The 13665-nt window shown below is 40.2% G+C and overlaps 1 protein-coding gene across 3 annotated transcripts in view; it reads left to right on the top strand.

Moving 5' to 3' along the window:
- BOC (BOC cell adhesion associated, oncogene regulated) overlaps window positions 1-13665 on the top strand; it is a 73274-nt gene that overhangs the window by 26519 nt on the left and 33090 nt on the right. For all 3 annotated transcript variants that reach the window (XM_081326490.1, XM_081326488.1, XM_081326489.1), the window contains 2 exons: window positions 9199-9379; window positions 10589-10867. In XM_081326490.1, coding sequence (XP_081182616.1) covers window positions 9295-9379; window positions 10589-10867 — 364 coding nt within the window. In that variant the 5' untranslated portion in view covers window positions 9199-9294. The remainder of the gene's footprint in view (window positions 1-9198; window positions 9380-10588; window positions 10868-13665) is intronic.

Below are 13665 nucleotides of genomic sequence, written 5' to 3'. Positions count from 1 at the left end.
GCAGTGCACTAGAGTTATTCCAGTCCTTAATCTCACCAGTAAGGTATTCCTGATTGAATTCCATGATATTCCATGGTGATTCTGACAATGTGGGCATTTTTTCAATAGTAGCAAATAAAATCTGACAAATTAATATCCTAAACATTATCATAACTAGAGCTGATGGGGATTCTAATATTTTTTAAAAAATAAAAGTGTATAGGCTTGGAATGGCTGATGAAAACTATCAAAAGCTGAAAACATTGCAATATTATGCATATTTTAATACTGATATTAAGGCACATTTAGAACCTGTTTATCTCATTTGGCATCAACTAATTTTGTAGTTTGTCATGTTTATGGATATAGTTATGTCCTATTTAAGTCAGTCTACATCTCTTTACTTTACTTTATTACATTTGTTTTCCAAAATTTCAAATTCAAATGTTCTTTCAAAATGTATCCTCCAATTATAAAGTAATATTCTGTAAAATTCAGCAATGTAAAATAATATGGTAAATACTTTCCAGTGGTGCCAACTGTTTAATGCAGGGGTATCAAACTCAATTTCATTGAAGGCCGCATCAGCATTGTGGTTGCCCTCAGGGGACCGGGTGGGTATGGCCAGGGTGGGCGTGGCCTACTGGGTGGGCATGGCTAGAGTGCATATGGCCTACTGGGTGGGCGTGGCCAGCTCTACATCATTCGCATCAAGGGTGCCTATGGGGGCCCGGGCAGGAGTGGGACAGATCTGAGGGTCTCTGGCAGAAGGAGGGTCTCTGGGCCAGGGCCAAGGCAGTGGGGGCCGTTCCCTCACTGTTTCCAGGATGGCGTCGCGGGCCACATGAAACCACTTCGCGGGCCGGATCCGGCCCCTGGGCCTTGTGTTTGACATGTCTGGTTTAATATAATAATGTTTAATAGTTATTAACGCATGTATTTCATGAAGTAGCTACCACCATGTTCTATGCAGGGCGCTGGACCTTTCATTAAGAGGAAACCAGTACCTGGCTCAACAGTTGTAATTTTTAGAGGGATATAGGAGTCCTATTGGATCACTGCTGAAGTACGAGTTAATAATGTGCTACAGCTGTCAAAAAAGCCAATGCAGTCCTAGGCTGCATTAACAGTATCAGGATTATAAGAAAACATAGTGCCGCTCAATACTACACTAATGAGGCTACACTTGTAATATTACATCCAGTTCTGGTTGCCACGATAAAAAAAAAGATGCTGAGACTCTAGAAAGAGTGCAGAGAAGAGCAACAAAGATGGTTAGAGGGTCTGGAGGTTAAACTGTTAGATGAATGGTTAAAGAAACTGGATATGTCTAGCCTAATGGAGAGAACTAACCAAAGAGAAAAGCAACCCAGAACTAAGGAGAAACTTCCTGACAGTTAGAACAACTAACCAGTGGAACAACCTGCCTCCAGAAGCTGTGAATGCTCCAACACTGGAAGTTTTTAAGAAGAGACTGGACAGCAATTTGTCTGAAATGGTATAGGGTTTCCTGCCTGAGCAGGAGGTTGGACTAGATGACCTACAAGGTACCCTCCAACTTTATTATTATTATTATTATTATTATTATTATTATTATTATTATTATTATTATTATTATTATTATTATTATTATTATTATAGAAGGATTAGGGGTGACATGATAGTTCTCTTACAATACTCGAGAACTGTTACAGTGAAAAAAGGATCAACAGCACCAGAAGGCAGGAGAAGAAGGAATGGGTGGAAACTTGTTAAAGAAAGCTACAAGCAGGAACTAAAGAGAAATTTCCTGACAGTGCGAATAGTTAACCAATGGAACAACTTGCCTCTCGGAGTTATGGGTCCTCCAGCATTGGAGGTTTTCAAGAAAAGATTGGATAGCCATTTGTCTGGAATGAAATAAGGTTTCCTACCTTGTCCAGAGAGGGGGTTGGACTAGAAGACCTCCAAGGTTCCATCCCACACTATAATTCTAAGACTATATTTGCCACTTCTGTCCTTGTATGTCAAATAACAGAACTATCTTTTTGGCTATGGAACATACACTAAATCACTAATGCTTTTTTTTAAATAAGAGTTTTAATTGAATTTTATAGGGTTAGGAAGAGGATATAACCAGGGTAAGGATCAGGATTTGGGATGGGGTTAGGATTGTTGTACATTTATTGATACAAGTGGGATTTAAATTGCAACTAACATGCCCCAATGACTTTAATTAGGTACATATTTTATTAACTTAGTTAAACCTATCGTGTCAATCAGATTTTAATTTGGCATATACATTAATAAACAAACAAAAAAACTGTAGTTGTCTGTTTAATGTGACCTATTCCAGGAGCTTCCTAAGATTTAGACAACAGTAGTTCAACATATCTGTAGAACATCTGTTGGAGAAACAAAGGCATCTGTAGGAATAGTCACTGACTTCAAAATTCTGGCCATACCTGGGTGAGACCTGTCCACACTTTCTTTACATGCACGCAGTGTAAGAAGTTAAAAAGGGATGGGACATTGCCTGATCATGCTTACTTACCACTGACTGTCACCGTGCTGACAATCATGTCCTTCTGTTCAAGAAGGGAATGGGACAGCTTGCTACAGCCAACCCATTGCGGCCAACTCACTATGGCCAACTCGCCACAGCCAACTCACCATGGCCAACTTGCCACAGCACAACTCACCACAGCCAACTTGCCATGGGACAGCTCACTGCGGAACAATTTAACAATTCTATTTAATTATTTTAAATAAAAAAATATTTTAATTTTTGTCGATTATATCTCATTCTGTCCCTCCTTTTGCATCCTTTCTTTAATGATTCTATCCCACCATTTCTTTATTATTAGTGTAACTTTTGTCTAGCAACGAGTTGTCCTGTGGCGAGTTAGCCATGGCAGGTTGTCCCACAGTGAGTTGGCAATGGCGAGTTGGCCATGGTGAGTTGGCCATGGTGAGTTGGCCATGGTTAGTTGACAGCAAATTATCATAGACCCGTTGGAGAAGGCTATCTTTATTTCACTCATTTTTGGCCCCTTTCTTTTCAAGTACTTTTCTCTCTGATATTCTATTTTTTTTTCTCCTTTCTCTCTCTCTCCTCTCTCTCTCTCTCTCTCTCTCTCTCTCTCTCTCTCTCTCTCTCTCTCTCTGTGTGTGTGTGTGTGTGTGTGTGTGTGTGTGTGTGTATAAAGCCCAAGGACTGAGGAAATATTTTCATTTGTATTCCTGTTTAAACCAAAATATTTTTTATAACCACAGCCAAATAAAAAGATAACAAAACTTGGCAAACATAGTTTGATTAGACGTATTTTTATTTATAGCTGAAAATATCCTTATTAATATATTCGTTCAGTGGGATATTTGATTTGTGATACATAGATTTATATAAGCGCTAAATACACGGTTCTTATCTACTATTCATATACCCATTATGAAATCATATGACGAAAACTGACTTTTTTAATATAGTACTGGATTGATTGTTTTAAGTTCCAGTGGACCTACCTGGGTGGTACTTACATCCCAGATTCAAAGTTCCAATGGTCATTCCCACCATCACATTATTGCATCTCGGATGCTCGGTGAGCACCGGCCCCTAGAGTCGGAAACGACTAGCACGCATGTGCGGGGGAACCTTTACCTTTACCTTTTATGGTCACATAAATTCATTCTACGGCAGTTTTGCAGAAAACAGACATTTACATAGATTTATATAAGCACTAAATACATGGTTCTTATCTACTATTCATATACCCGTTATGAAATCATATGAGGAAAACTGACATTTACTTCCAGTTGATATCCATAATGAACTGTTAGTTCACTTAACAACCGCAGATTCACTTAACAGCCTTGATTATTTGCTTAATGACCATCTCAAAAAGGCTGTAAAATCAGGTCAGTCTTACAGCAGCATTTGATATGGGAAATAGAGATGGAGTAAATTGACATCTCTTAAAATAGAACCCAGACTCCTGACTTTGATTAAAGCCCTTTACACAAGTACCTGTTTGAGGGTGCGGTATGGGATTAATGGGGCCCTGACCAACAGGATTCACACAAATAAAGGGATAAGGCAAGGGTGTATCCTGGTCCCATTATTATTTAATTTATACATCAATGACATCAAGGGTTAATGAAGGATACCATGGTACACATGCCGATGATCCTAAATACTTACTGTAACAGCTTGCTTTATGCTGATGATATGATTTTATTATCATACTCACAAGTAGGATTACATAGGCTATTAAGAAGATTCAGCTCTTATTGCCAGGATAACTCCCTAATCATTAGCAAATCCAAATAGAAAATAATGGTGTTTGGAAGAAACCATCAGAGACATAAGTGGCAATTAGATGGTGAACCAATTGAGCAGGTTAATACATTTGTATATTTGGGAGTAACTTTTTCCAAGACTGGATCTTGGGCCTGCCATCATCAACGGAGTACATTTAGAGCAAAAGCCCGTTTGAATTTATTGCTCAAACGAAAGAAACATAGTTACCCAGGGTCCCTAGCTCCATTACTCAAGGTTTATAAGGCTAAGGTTACGACAATGCTCTTGTATGGAGCAGAAATTTGGGGTCTTTACTCAACCACAGTTTTAGGAAAAAACACAGTCCCAGCATCTGAGATGTATTTTGGATGTATTTTTAACTCTAATTTTTAATTTTTTTTAATTTTAATTTTAATTTAATTTAATTTAATTTAATTTAATTTAATTTAATAATTTGATTTCTATACCGCCCTTCTCCCGAAGGACTCAGGGCGGTGAACAGGGCAATACACAATAAAAATCGAATACAAAAATTAAAAAGCCATTAAACATCATGCCCATAAAATCAATACATATTAAAGTTAAAACTAGTTTTAAAAACCCAACCCCATCCCGTCAGACCAGGCCAGCTTGTTCGAAAAAGAATGTTTTGAGATCACGCCGGAAGGAGCGAAGGTCGGGGGCCATCCGGAGCTCAACCGGTAAGCGGTTCCAAAGGTCTGGCGTGCCCACAGAGAACGCTCTCCCCCTGGGGGGGTCACCAATCGGCATTCTTTGATCGGCGGCACCCTGAGGAGGCCCTCTCTGTGGGAGTGCACTGGACGGAGGAAAGTTGACGCCGGCCGCAGGTGTTGCCGTAGGTAATCCGGACCCATGCCATGAAGGGCTTTGTAAGTCATAACTAACACCTTGAACCTCACCCGGAGAGCAACCGGTAGCCAATGCAGCTCGCGGAGCAAAGGTGTAACATGGGAGTATCGGGAAACTCCCAAGACAACTCGCGCAGCTGCATTCTGCACCAGTTGGAGTCTCCGGGTGGACCTCAAGGGCAGCCCCATGTAGAGAGCATTACAGTAGTCTAGACGAGAGGTCACGAGCGCATGAGTGACTGTGCGCAAGGCATCCCGGTCTAGATAGGGCCGCAACTGGCGCACCAGGCGAACCTGGGCAAAGGCCCCCCTAGTCACAGCTCCAATATACTCTTCCAAAGAAAGCTGTGAGTCTAGAAGGACCCCCAAGTTGCGGGCCCTATCTACGGGGGGTAATAGCTCACCCCCCATGGCCAATGATGGAATAATCGGAATTTCCCAGGATGCCGGCACGAACAGCCACTCAGTCTTGTCAGGGTTGAGTCGAAGCCTGTTCCTCCCCATCCAGACCCGGACCGCCTCCAGGCAACGGGACATCACGTCGAGGGCATCGCTGGGGTGGTTTGGGGTTGAAATAAAAAGCTGGGTATCATCAGCATATTGGTGATACCCAACTCCAAAACCACGAATGATCTCACCCAGCGGCTTCATATAGATGTTGAACAGGAGAGGCGAGAGAACTGATCCCTGAGGGACTCCACAAATGAGAGGTCTCAAGGTCGATCTCTGCCCCCCTGCCAACACCGACTGCGAACGTCAATTTATTGTACAGAGGCCTTTAATTTTAATTTTATCTTAGCTTCTGTATTTATTGTATGTTATTGTTGTTAGCCGCCCTGAGTCCTTCGGGAGATAGGGTGGCATATAAGTCCCAATAATAAATAAATAAAATAAATAAATTTTGGGTGTAGATCCAAGAACATCTGCTGCAGCAGTTAGAGCTGAATTGGGAATTCATACAATTCAGGCATTATCTAAAATTAGAGCTTATAACTACTGGTGCAAAGTTAATGAAATGGAGACTGATAGACTCCCCAAATTATGCCTACTAGAGCAAATAAAACTACAGTCACAAATCTCCTGGATCACCAAACTAACAAATTTTGTAAGAAGCTGTGGCCTTCCTGTTTCTTGCGTAATAGGAGAACAATCTAAAAAAAGAGTTGCCCAAAGAATTAAGGATATAGAAGCACAAACTGATATAGCTATCCTTAGTAAGGTGGGTAACTTGAAATGGCTGAGTAAATACAAATGTACTTTTCAAGTGGACAGTTATTTGAAGTTACAACTCCCAAAACATCTTAGGGAGATATTTACGAGAGCGAGATTTGAACAGCTTGACACAATGGTCAGATATGGGAGATTTCATGCTATACTGTACAATGAGCGTCTCTGCATTTGTGGAGTGGCAGAGGTAGAGGACCTGGCTCACATCCTATTTGACTGTTGTCTGTATAAGAGGGTGAGAGACAGGTATCTTGGTCTATATACCAAACGAATGACCCATTGGGATCCCCATATCAAAATAACTTATGTCCGGTCAGAACTTGAAAATAACATTTAACGTAGCACAGTATTTAAACAAAATGATCCGGTTAAGATCTGCATATGTGGGACTGATTGGGGTAGATTGCAAGGGCGACTCCGAAATATAATGTTATCATATTTTATCTATATCTTAAATTTGTATTTTATTACTATTTCATCTTAAATTGTATTTTATTTTAATTCCATTTTAAATTGCATTTTATCAAATTCCATTTTGGATTGCTTTTATCAAGTTTTGGTGACGGTTTGTTGCTGGAACTTTGCACTTTGATATGGCCCAAGGGCTAATCAATAAAGTTGTTGTATAAAGGTCAGTCACACAACTGATTTGCTTTACAACTATCAGGAATTACTACCATGATGGGCAGGCTCTGCAGGATTACCTATAGTACTTTGTTAAGTCAACAGCTGTTCATTGCATACATATTTATAAATCAGAATCATCATGCTATCCTTTTTTAGGATAAACAGACATTGTGCAAAAGAAATGAAAGCCAGAAGACAGGAAGAGAAAAGAATTTAACTAGAACTACTTTCATCTAGGCAGGGCTAGATGAATCAAAAGTTGGAATTAAGATTGCCGGAAGAAATATCAACAACCTAAGATATACAGATGATACCACTCTAATGGCAGAAAGTGAAGAAGAACTAAAGAGCCTCTTGTTGCGGGTGAAGAAGGAGAGTGCAAAACTTGGGTTGAAACTTAGCATTAAGAAAACCAAGATCATGGCATCCGGCCCTCTCAATTCCTGGCAAATAGATGGGGAAGAAATGGAGGTAGTGACAGATTTTATTTTCCTGGGCTCCAAGATCACTGCAGATGGGGACTGTAGCCAAGAAATTAAAAGACGCTTGCTCCTCGGGAGGAAAGCCATGGCAAATCTAGACAGCACACTAAAAAGCAGAGACATCACCCTGTCAACAAAAGTGCGTATAGTCAAGGCTATGGTCTTCCCAGTTGCAATGTATGGCAGTGAAAGTTGGACCATAAGAAAGGCTGAGCGCCAAAGAATTGAGGCCTTTGAACTATGATGCTGGAGAAGACTCCTGCGAGTCCCTTGGACTGCAAGGCGATCAAACCAGTCAGTCCTAGACAGTGCTTTTTTTGTAAAAGAAAAAGGTGCCGGAACTCACACATGTCATACAACCCGCCTTGCCTACCCTACAAGGTTCCATCCAAAAAAGGTGCCGGAACTCCGTTCTGAGCGTTCTATGAGGAAAAAAGCCCTGGTCCTAGAGGAGATCAACCCTGACTGCTCTTTAGAAGGCCAGATTCTGAAGCTAAAACTCAAATACTTTGGCCACCTAATGAGAAGGAAGGATTCACTGGAGAAGAGCCTAATGCTGGGAAAGATAGAGGGCAATAGAAGAAGGGGACAACAGAGAATGAGGTGGCTGGATGGAGTCACTGAAGCAGTAGGCGTGAGCTTAAATGGACTACAGAAGATGGTAGAGGACAGGAAGGCCTGGAGGAACGTTGTCCATAGGGTCGTGATGGGTCGGACATGACTTCGCAGCTAACAACAACAACAAAAACTACTTTATACCAATACCACTATGCTTTTCCATACTTTTCTGTTCTGTAAGCCATCTTTACTTCCATTGTATTGATATACCACTTCAGGTCTTGGTTTTATTCTCTAAACTTTGAAGTTTAATCACAACTTTCTTGGCCTCTCTCTTCCTTTTCCTTCATATGTTTCCTTGTGCAATTAGATGTTTCTACATTTTTTCTGTGTGATGAAACTACCTCATTGTACCTCTTTTATACCAGTTCCTCACATTTTTATTCAGTATTATTTTTTCTAAATCCTGTCCATCTCATTGTAACACATACAATCCCACTAAATTCAATTCAGTTCAGACAGGGAAGCAATTAGTCAAAAAGGAGTAAAAGAGGCATTCAAGCAGGATAAGGTGATTTCAGAGAAATTGAATAAACTTTTTTTTTTGCCTTTACTACAGAAGATATCTGGCCTGTATTGACTTTCTTAGGGAGAGAATTAAAACAGTTAAAGCAAATTTAAGTTTACAAGAGCAGATATTATAGGACAACTTGAAATACTACATTGTTACAAAGCACCAAGCCTTGTTGGCATCCACTCTGAAAGAATTGAAAGAATTCAGATATGAAATTGCTGATCTCTTAGCAAAAATTATCATGCTTATCATGGAGAGCTGGAAGATAGCCAGTGCAACAATAATAACTTTAAAAAGGAATTCAGGGGGAGATCTATCTATCTATCTATCTATCTATCTATCTACACACAGAGAGAGGTGTGTATACACACACACACACAGGTGTGTATGCACACACATATTGTATATGTAATGATTGGATTATTTGATTGTTAACTCTATCATTGTTAACTATTGTTTCCTTCCATTGTATTCCAAATCATATTTTAAATTGGCAGTGCATTTGGAAGGGCTCTGGAAGACCACATACAATTTATCATCAACAATACAATTCTCCTACATTTTATTTAATATATTGTTTTTTTTATCTCTTCCTTTGCTATTCAGGTTGATCCATGAAGTTGAATTTCTGTTATTAAGTGCTCTGTGATAGCTTATGGGAACTCCGGTTGGTATTTTTTGGTCCATATTCCTCTGCATGGGATGACAATGATACCAGAGGGGAAAAGACTAATTACTGTTATTGTGTGTTTGCTTTTGACATCTGCTAACTGCATTACAAATTTGGGTGAGTGATTTGTTTCCTCTACTTTTTATCTATGCAGCTGGTGCATTTTCATGTCCTTGATTTGCAATTTTTAAAGAACCATGGTTTTATGTTTTGATATTTATGAGTTTCTACCACAGCTTACAGTCTTTTCCTTAGTTACAGCTTTTATGAACTTCCAGTAAACTGACTACTATGCCTACATATGATTAATTTGTTTACATTCAGTAATCACTGAATGAGCTCCTGGGTGAGCAACCAAACACATTTATCTAATTCAAAAGTACTATTAATCTGATTGTTAAATGGGATGACAAAATAACAAGAGATTATTGTCTGTTTATAACTTTTCTGGAGCATATGAATATCATTATTTAAAAACAGGATACTAGACCAAGGTTTTGGTATAATACATATTTACTTTTATAACCTCTGTTACTCCAGGTTTGCTTATCATGGAAGCAAATGTGATTATTGTGGAGCAACATGTTTTCTCCCTTCCGAAAGATTTAGAGTAGACTCACATGCAAAGTTGATTGGCTAAGGACAGGGCGAGACACCAAACAATGGTGCAGTAGATAGCTGAACATGCCATTATTCACTTGCAGAGACATTCAGAATCACAGTCTTATTTAGCTTAAGATCATATATATAGCTGAAAGTTTAGTATTTCAGTAGATATCTTCACATTTTCTTGCCAAGAAATAACTAGCTCTTGAATACCATAAAGCCTTAAACTTATAACTTATTGCATAAGGGAGTCAAATAGTTAAGTATCAGGATCAAGTTCCCTTCGTCCTGTGCGCTCCCACAGGGAGGGCCTTTTCAGGGTGCCGCCGGTAAAAGAATGCCAGTGGATGACACCCAGGGGGAGGGCCTTCTCTGTGGGGGCGCCTGCCCTTTGGAACCAGCTGCCCGTGGAGCTTAGGACTGCCCCCGACCTTCGATCATTTCGCTGAGACCTGAAGACCTGGCTCTTCGAGCTTTCCGGCCCAGGCTGAGTTTTAATTGGGGGTTTAATTGGGGTTTTATATTTTTTCAGGGATTTAATTTAATCTTTTTAAATTGTTCTTAATTTTTGTATCGATGTTTTATATACCCTGTAAACCGCCCTGAGTCCTACGGGAAAGGGCGGTATATAAATTCAATAAATTCAAATTCAAATTCAAAGTGGAAGTAGCTGATCTTCCCACAATGATTTATGAAGACTTTGCCTGTCTTCCTATGCAGGTGATTCTCTTCATGTCTGTGTCCAACCTGATTCTATTGTCCAAAAGCATGGTGGCTTGGTGACTCTGGGATGTGTAGTCGAGCCTTTGGGAATAAATGTTACTTGGAGACTGAATGGAAAGGAGCTGCTTCAATCAGATGATGTTCTAGGAATCCATGTTGATCAAAGATTGCTCACCATTGCTGCCTTAAACAATCACACAGTGGGTCGATACCAGTGCATAGCCAGCATGTCTGAAGGTGTTGTTGCCAGTGTTCCTGCCACGGTCACATTAGCCAGTAAGTAGTTTTGATTTTGTTTTTTCAAACTATATCATTTTGAACATAGTCACATTGTTCAAATTAGATGAAATAGCCATGTCTTTCACACAAAGGAGGCATTTTAATTTTGTCCTTCGGCTGGATTGATATCCATGTCAGAATGTGGCCTTTGTCAAAGATGCTTATCAGTTTGGCCACAGGAATCATTTTAGTGTAAACAGCAATATAACAATGATAATGTTAATCTGTAGGAGGATGGATTCCGGTTGAATATTAGGGGCGGGAAAAATCTTCCTAACCTGGCAGTTCCTATACTGAGCATGGTGTTGGATTTGATAGCCTAAATGCCCTCTTCCAATTTTAAGATTTACCTGTGATGAAAAAGACATAATAAAGTTTAGCTCATATCAACACTTCCAAATTAGGATGTGCCTCCTATTTAGTAAATTATGTACAATCAAATTGGGTTATGGACATTGTTCAAAGGTCAAGAATTCTGAGGAACAGACCTGTAGGGTAAATGCTATTATCTGCATTAGTGAGTTTTCAGACTCTTCACGTAGTCTGTTTCAGAAATAACTCTTTAGGGTAACAGAAGAAAAAAATGGGAGTACAGAAAGAAAATTTGTTTTAAAAAGTTTGAAGGAGATATGTTTGTAAAATGGGGCCTGGTTTTGTTGCAGTGCCAAAAAAATATTGGCTTGCTATCAAAATATTAATCAGAAATGAAATGTTTAGGCTGGACTGGGATAGAAAAGGAGAAACAGAATAAGAGTGAAAGAGCAACTATAAAGCTCTGTGGGAGAGGCCCACTATTGGACTGAAGCCTTTGGGGGATTTGGACTGAGCGCTGCAGCTAGATTAAGTTTCGGAGGACATGGTTTCCATTTAAGAGAAATGTAGAAAGTGCTGCTTGCTCTGCCTCTTAGTACAGTTGTTTTGCTTGTGGGGTTCCCTAGCGGTCACTTTTTTAAAAAAATTAGAAAAATAGTAATTGATTAGCCTACCTGCCTATGGCTTTTATTCCCTTCTATTTGTGGAGCTCCTCTGAGATACTTGTAACAGGAGTTTTTGTGCAAAGCTGGTTCTTCTACAAAAAAATTCACATTTATCCAAAATATTGAAAAGTATTTCATTCATGAATCTGGAGTAGACATGCTGCAATTAACCCATTTAAAAGGCATCACTTGAGCATTAAACTTTGCACATCTAGTATCAAAGACAGTTATCTATTCATGGCACTCATTCATTCTAATTAAATTGTGTGCACCTCTCAATGCCTGTCTTTGGAAGGTGCTCCATCTTTGAAATGAAAAAGAAATTCTTCCTTGCTCTCACTATACACCTAAATTATGGGCTTACAGCCAGTCAATGCCCAGCACAATGGGACCATCTAAAGAACTTGTAATGTAGAGTGGCAAGAATTTTGTGTTATCATTTATTGTGAGTTTCAGAGGTGTTGTGTGTTGCAAAAAGACCCTGCCTTGGTGCACTTGCCTGAAAATAATTTCCACAAGCATTGGTTTCCCTAATTACTATGTAGGCAGTTTAAACAATTGCACTTTGTCTTATCTATGAAATTGGCTTATGCACCCAAATCTACAAGAACTGAGACTTGTCTTTGAAAACCAGAAATTGAATTAAGAGTAACAAAGATAATAAAATACACCTGCCTGATGTCGGTTAATTGTCTGAGCACACTTTTGCTGAGGTCTGTGGAGGGGGCTCTGAAGTTTCCCAAAGACAAGACTTTGAAGTTATTTGGGCACTCGCTTGTTATGTAGCCTGAAGGTCTACACATATGGCAGTTTGTAGCTCTCAGAGGTCTGGATTTCAGTGGTGCAAGTCTTGTCTAAGTGTCCTGGGGCTCCACAGTAGAAAATGAACTTTGTTCTCTTCTCTGATGTTGACAGGAATCTTATTCTGCTCCTATTTGCTTGGGTTCTCTGATGTGGTCATCTATTCTGAGGAGGCCTTGTGGGTGGCAGGGGAGGCCTTAACTTTTCCAATTGTCCATTGATCAACATATAATTTTGGAAAAGTTCTTCCAAATGTTCTGGTATGCCTTGTTTCATTAATTCATCTCTCAATTCAACAGCAAAGGCTCAAAACTGGTCAGTCACACAAGATCCCACATCTCTCGCATACAGTACAACTGAAAATCCAGTATGCACTGACAAATATCTTTGGCTCTTTGTTTCAGCTTTCCAAATTTCTCAGTTTGCCATTGCTCTCCTAATAATATCGCAAAATACAGTTTTGCATGAAGTTATTATAATAATCCAGTAACTAACTGATCATTGCCCTCAGTGAGCAGCACATTTGCCTGCCCCTTCTCTCACGAAACTGTTCTGTACCAGCCTGCTACCGGCCCTGCAGAAACGGCAGGGACAACCCCTTTACAAACGGCAAGAGGCTGGAATGACGCCTGCCAAATTTATAGCTACAAAAACAAACAAGACACGAACCAAGAAACAGGAGCTTTAAGAAACACGAACTATCCAAGCAGTTGCCTTCAGCAAACCAGCCCTCCCCACACATTCCCCTTATATAGAGTTCAGGGCGTGGCTTCTCTCTACCTCCTTCCGAGAAGCCCCATTGCCTTCCTCTGTTTACTCCTAATTGACTGCCTCCTGCGTTGGGCGTCCTTGAACAGGGCCAGCTGTGGGTCATCTTCATCCACGCTGTCAGGCTCACACAGCTGGGTCTCCGTGGTGACCAAGTGGGAGGGGCCTGGCTGAGGGCTCTCATCAGCAAGATTTTCAACCCCCTCAGCAAGGTCTTCAACACCCCCCTCCTCCTCCTCTGAGTCGTCT

This window comes from Vipera berus (genome assembly GCF_964194415.1).
Source record: "Vipera berus genome assembly, chromosome: 4".
NCBI classification, from domain to species: domain Eukaryota; kingdom Metazoa; phylum Chordata; class Lepidosauria; order Squamata; family Viperidae; genus Vipera; species Vipera berus.
This window is presented reverse-complemented; position numbering and strand designations above follow the sequence as displayed.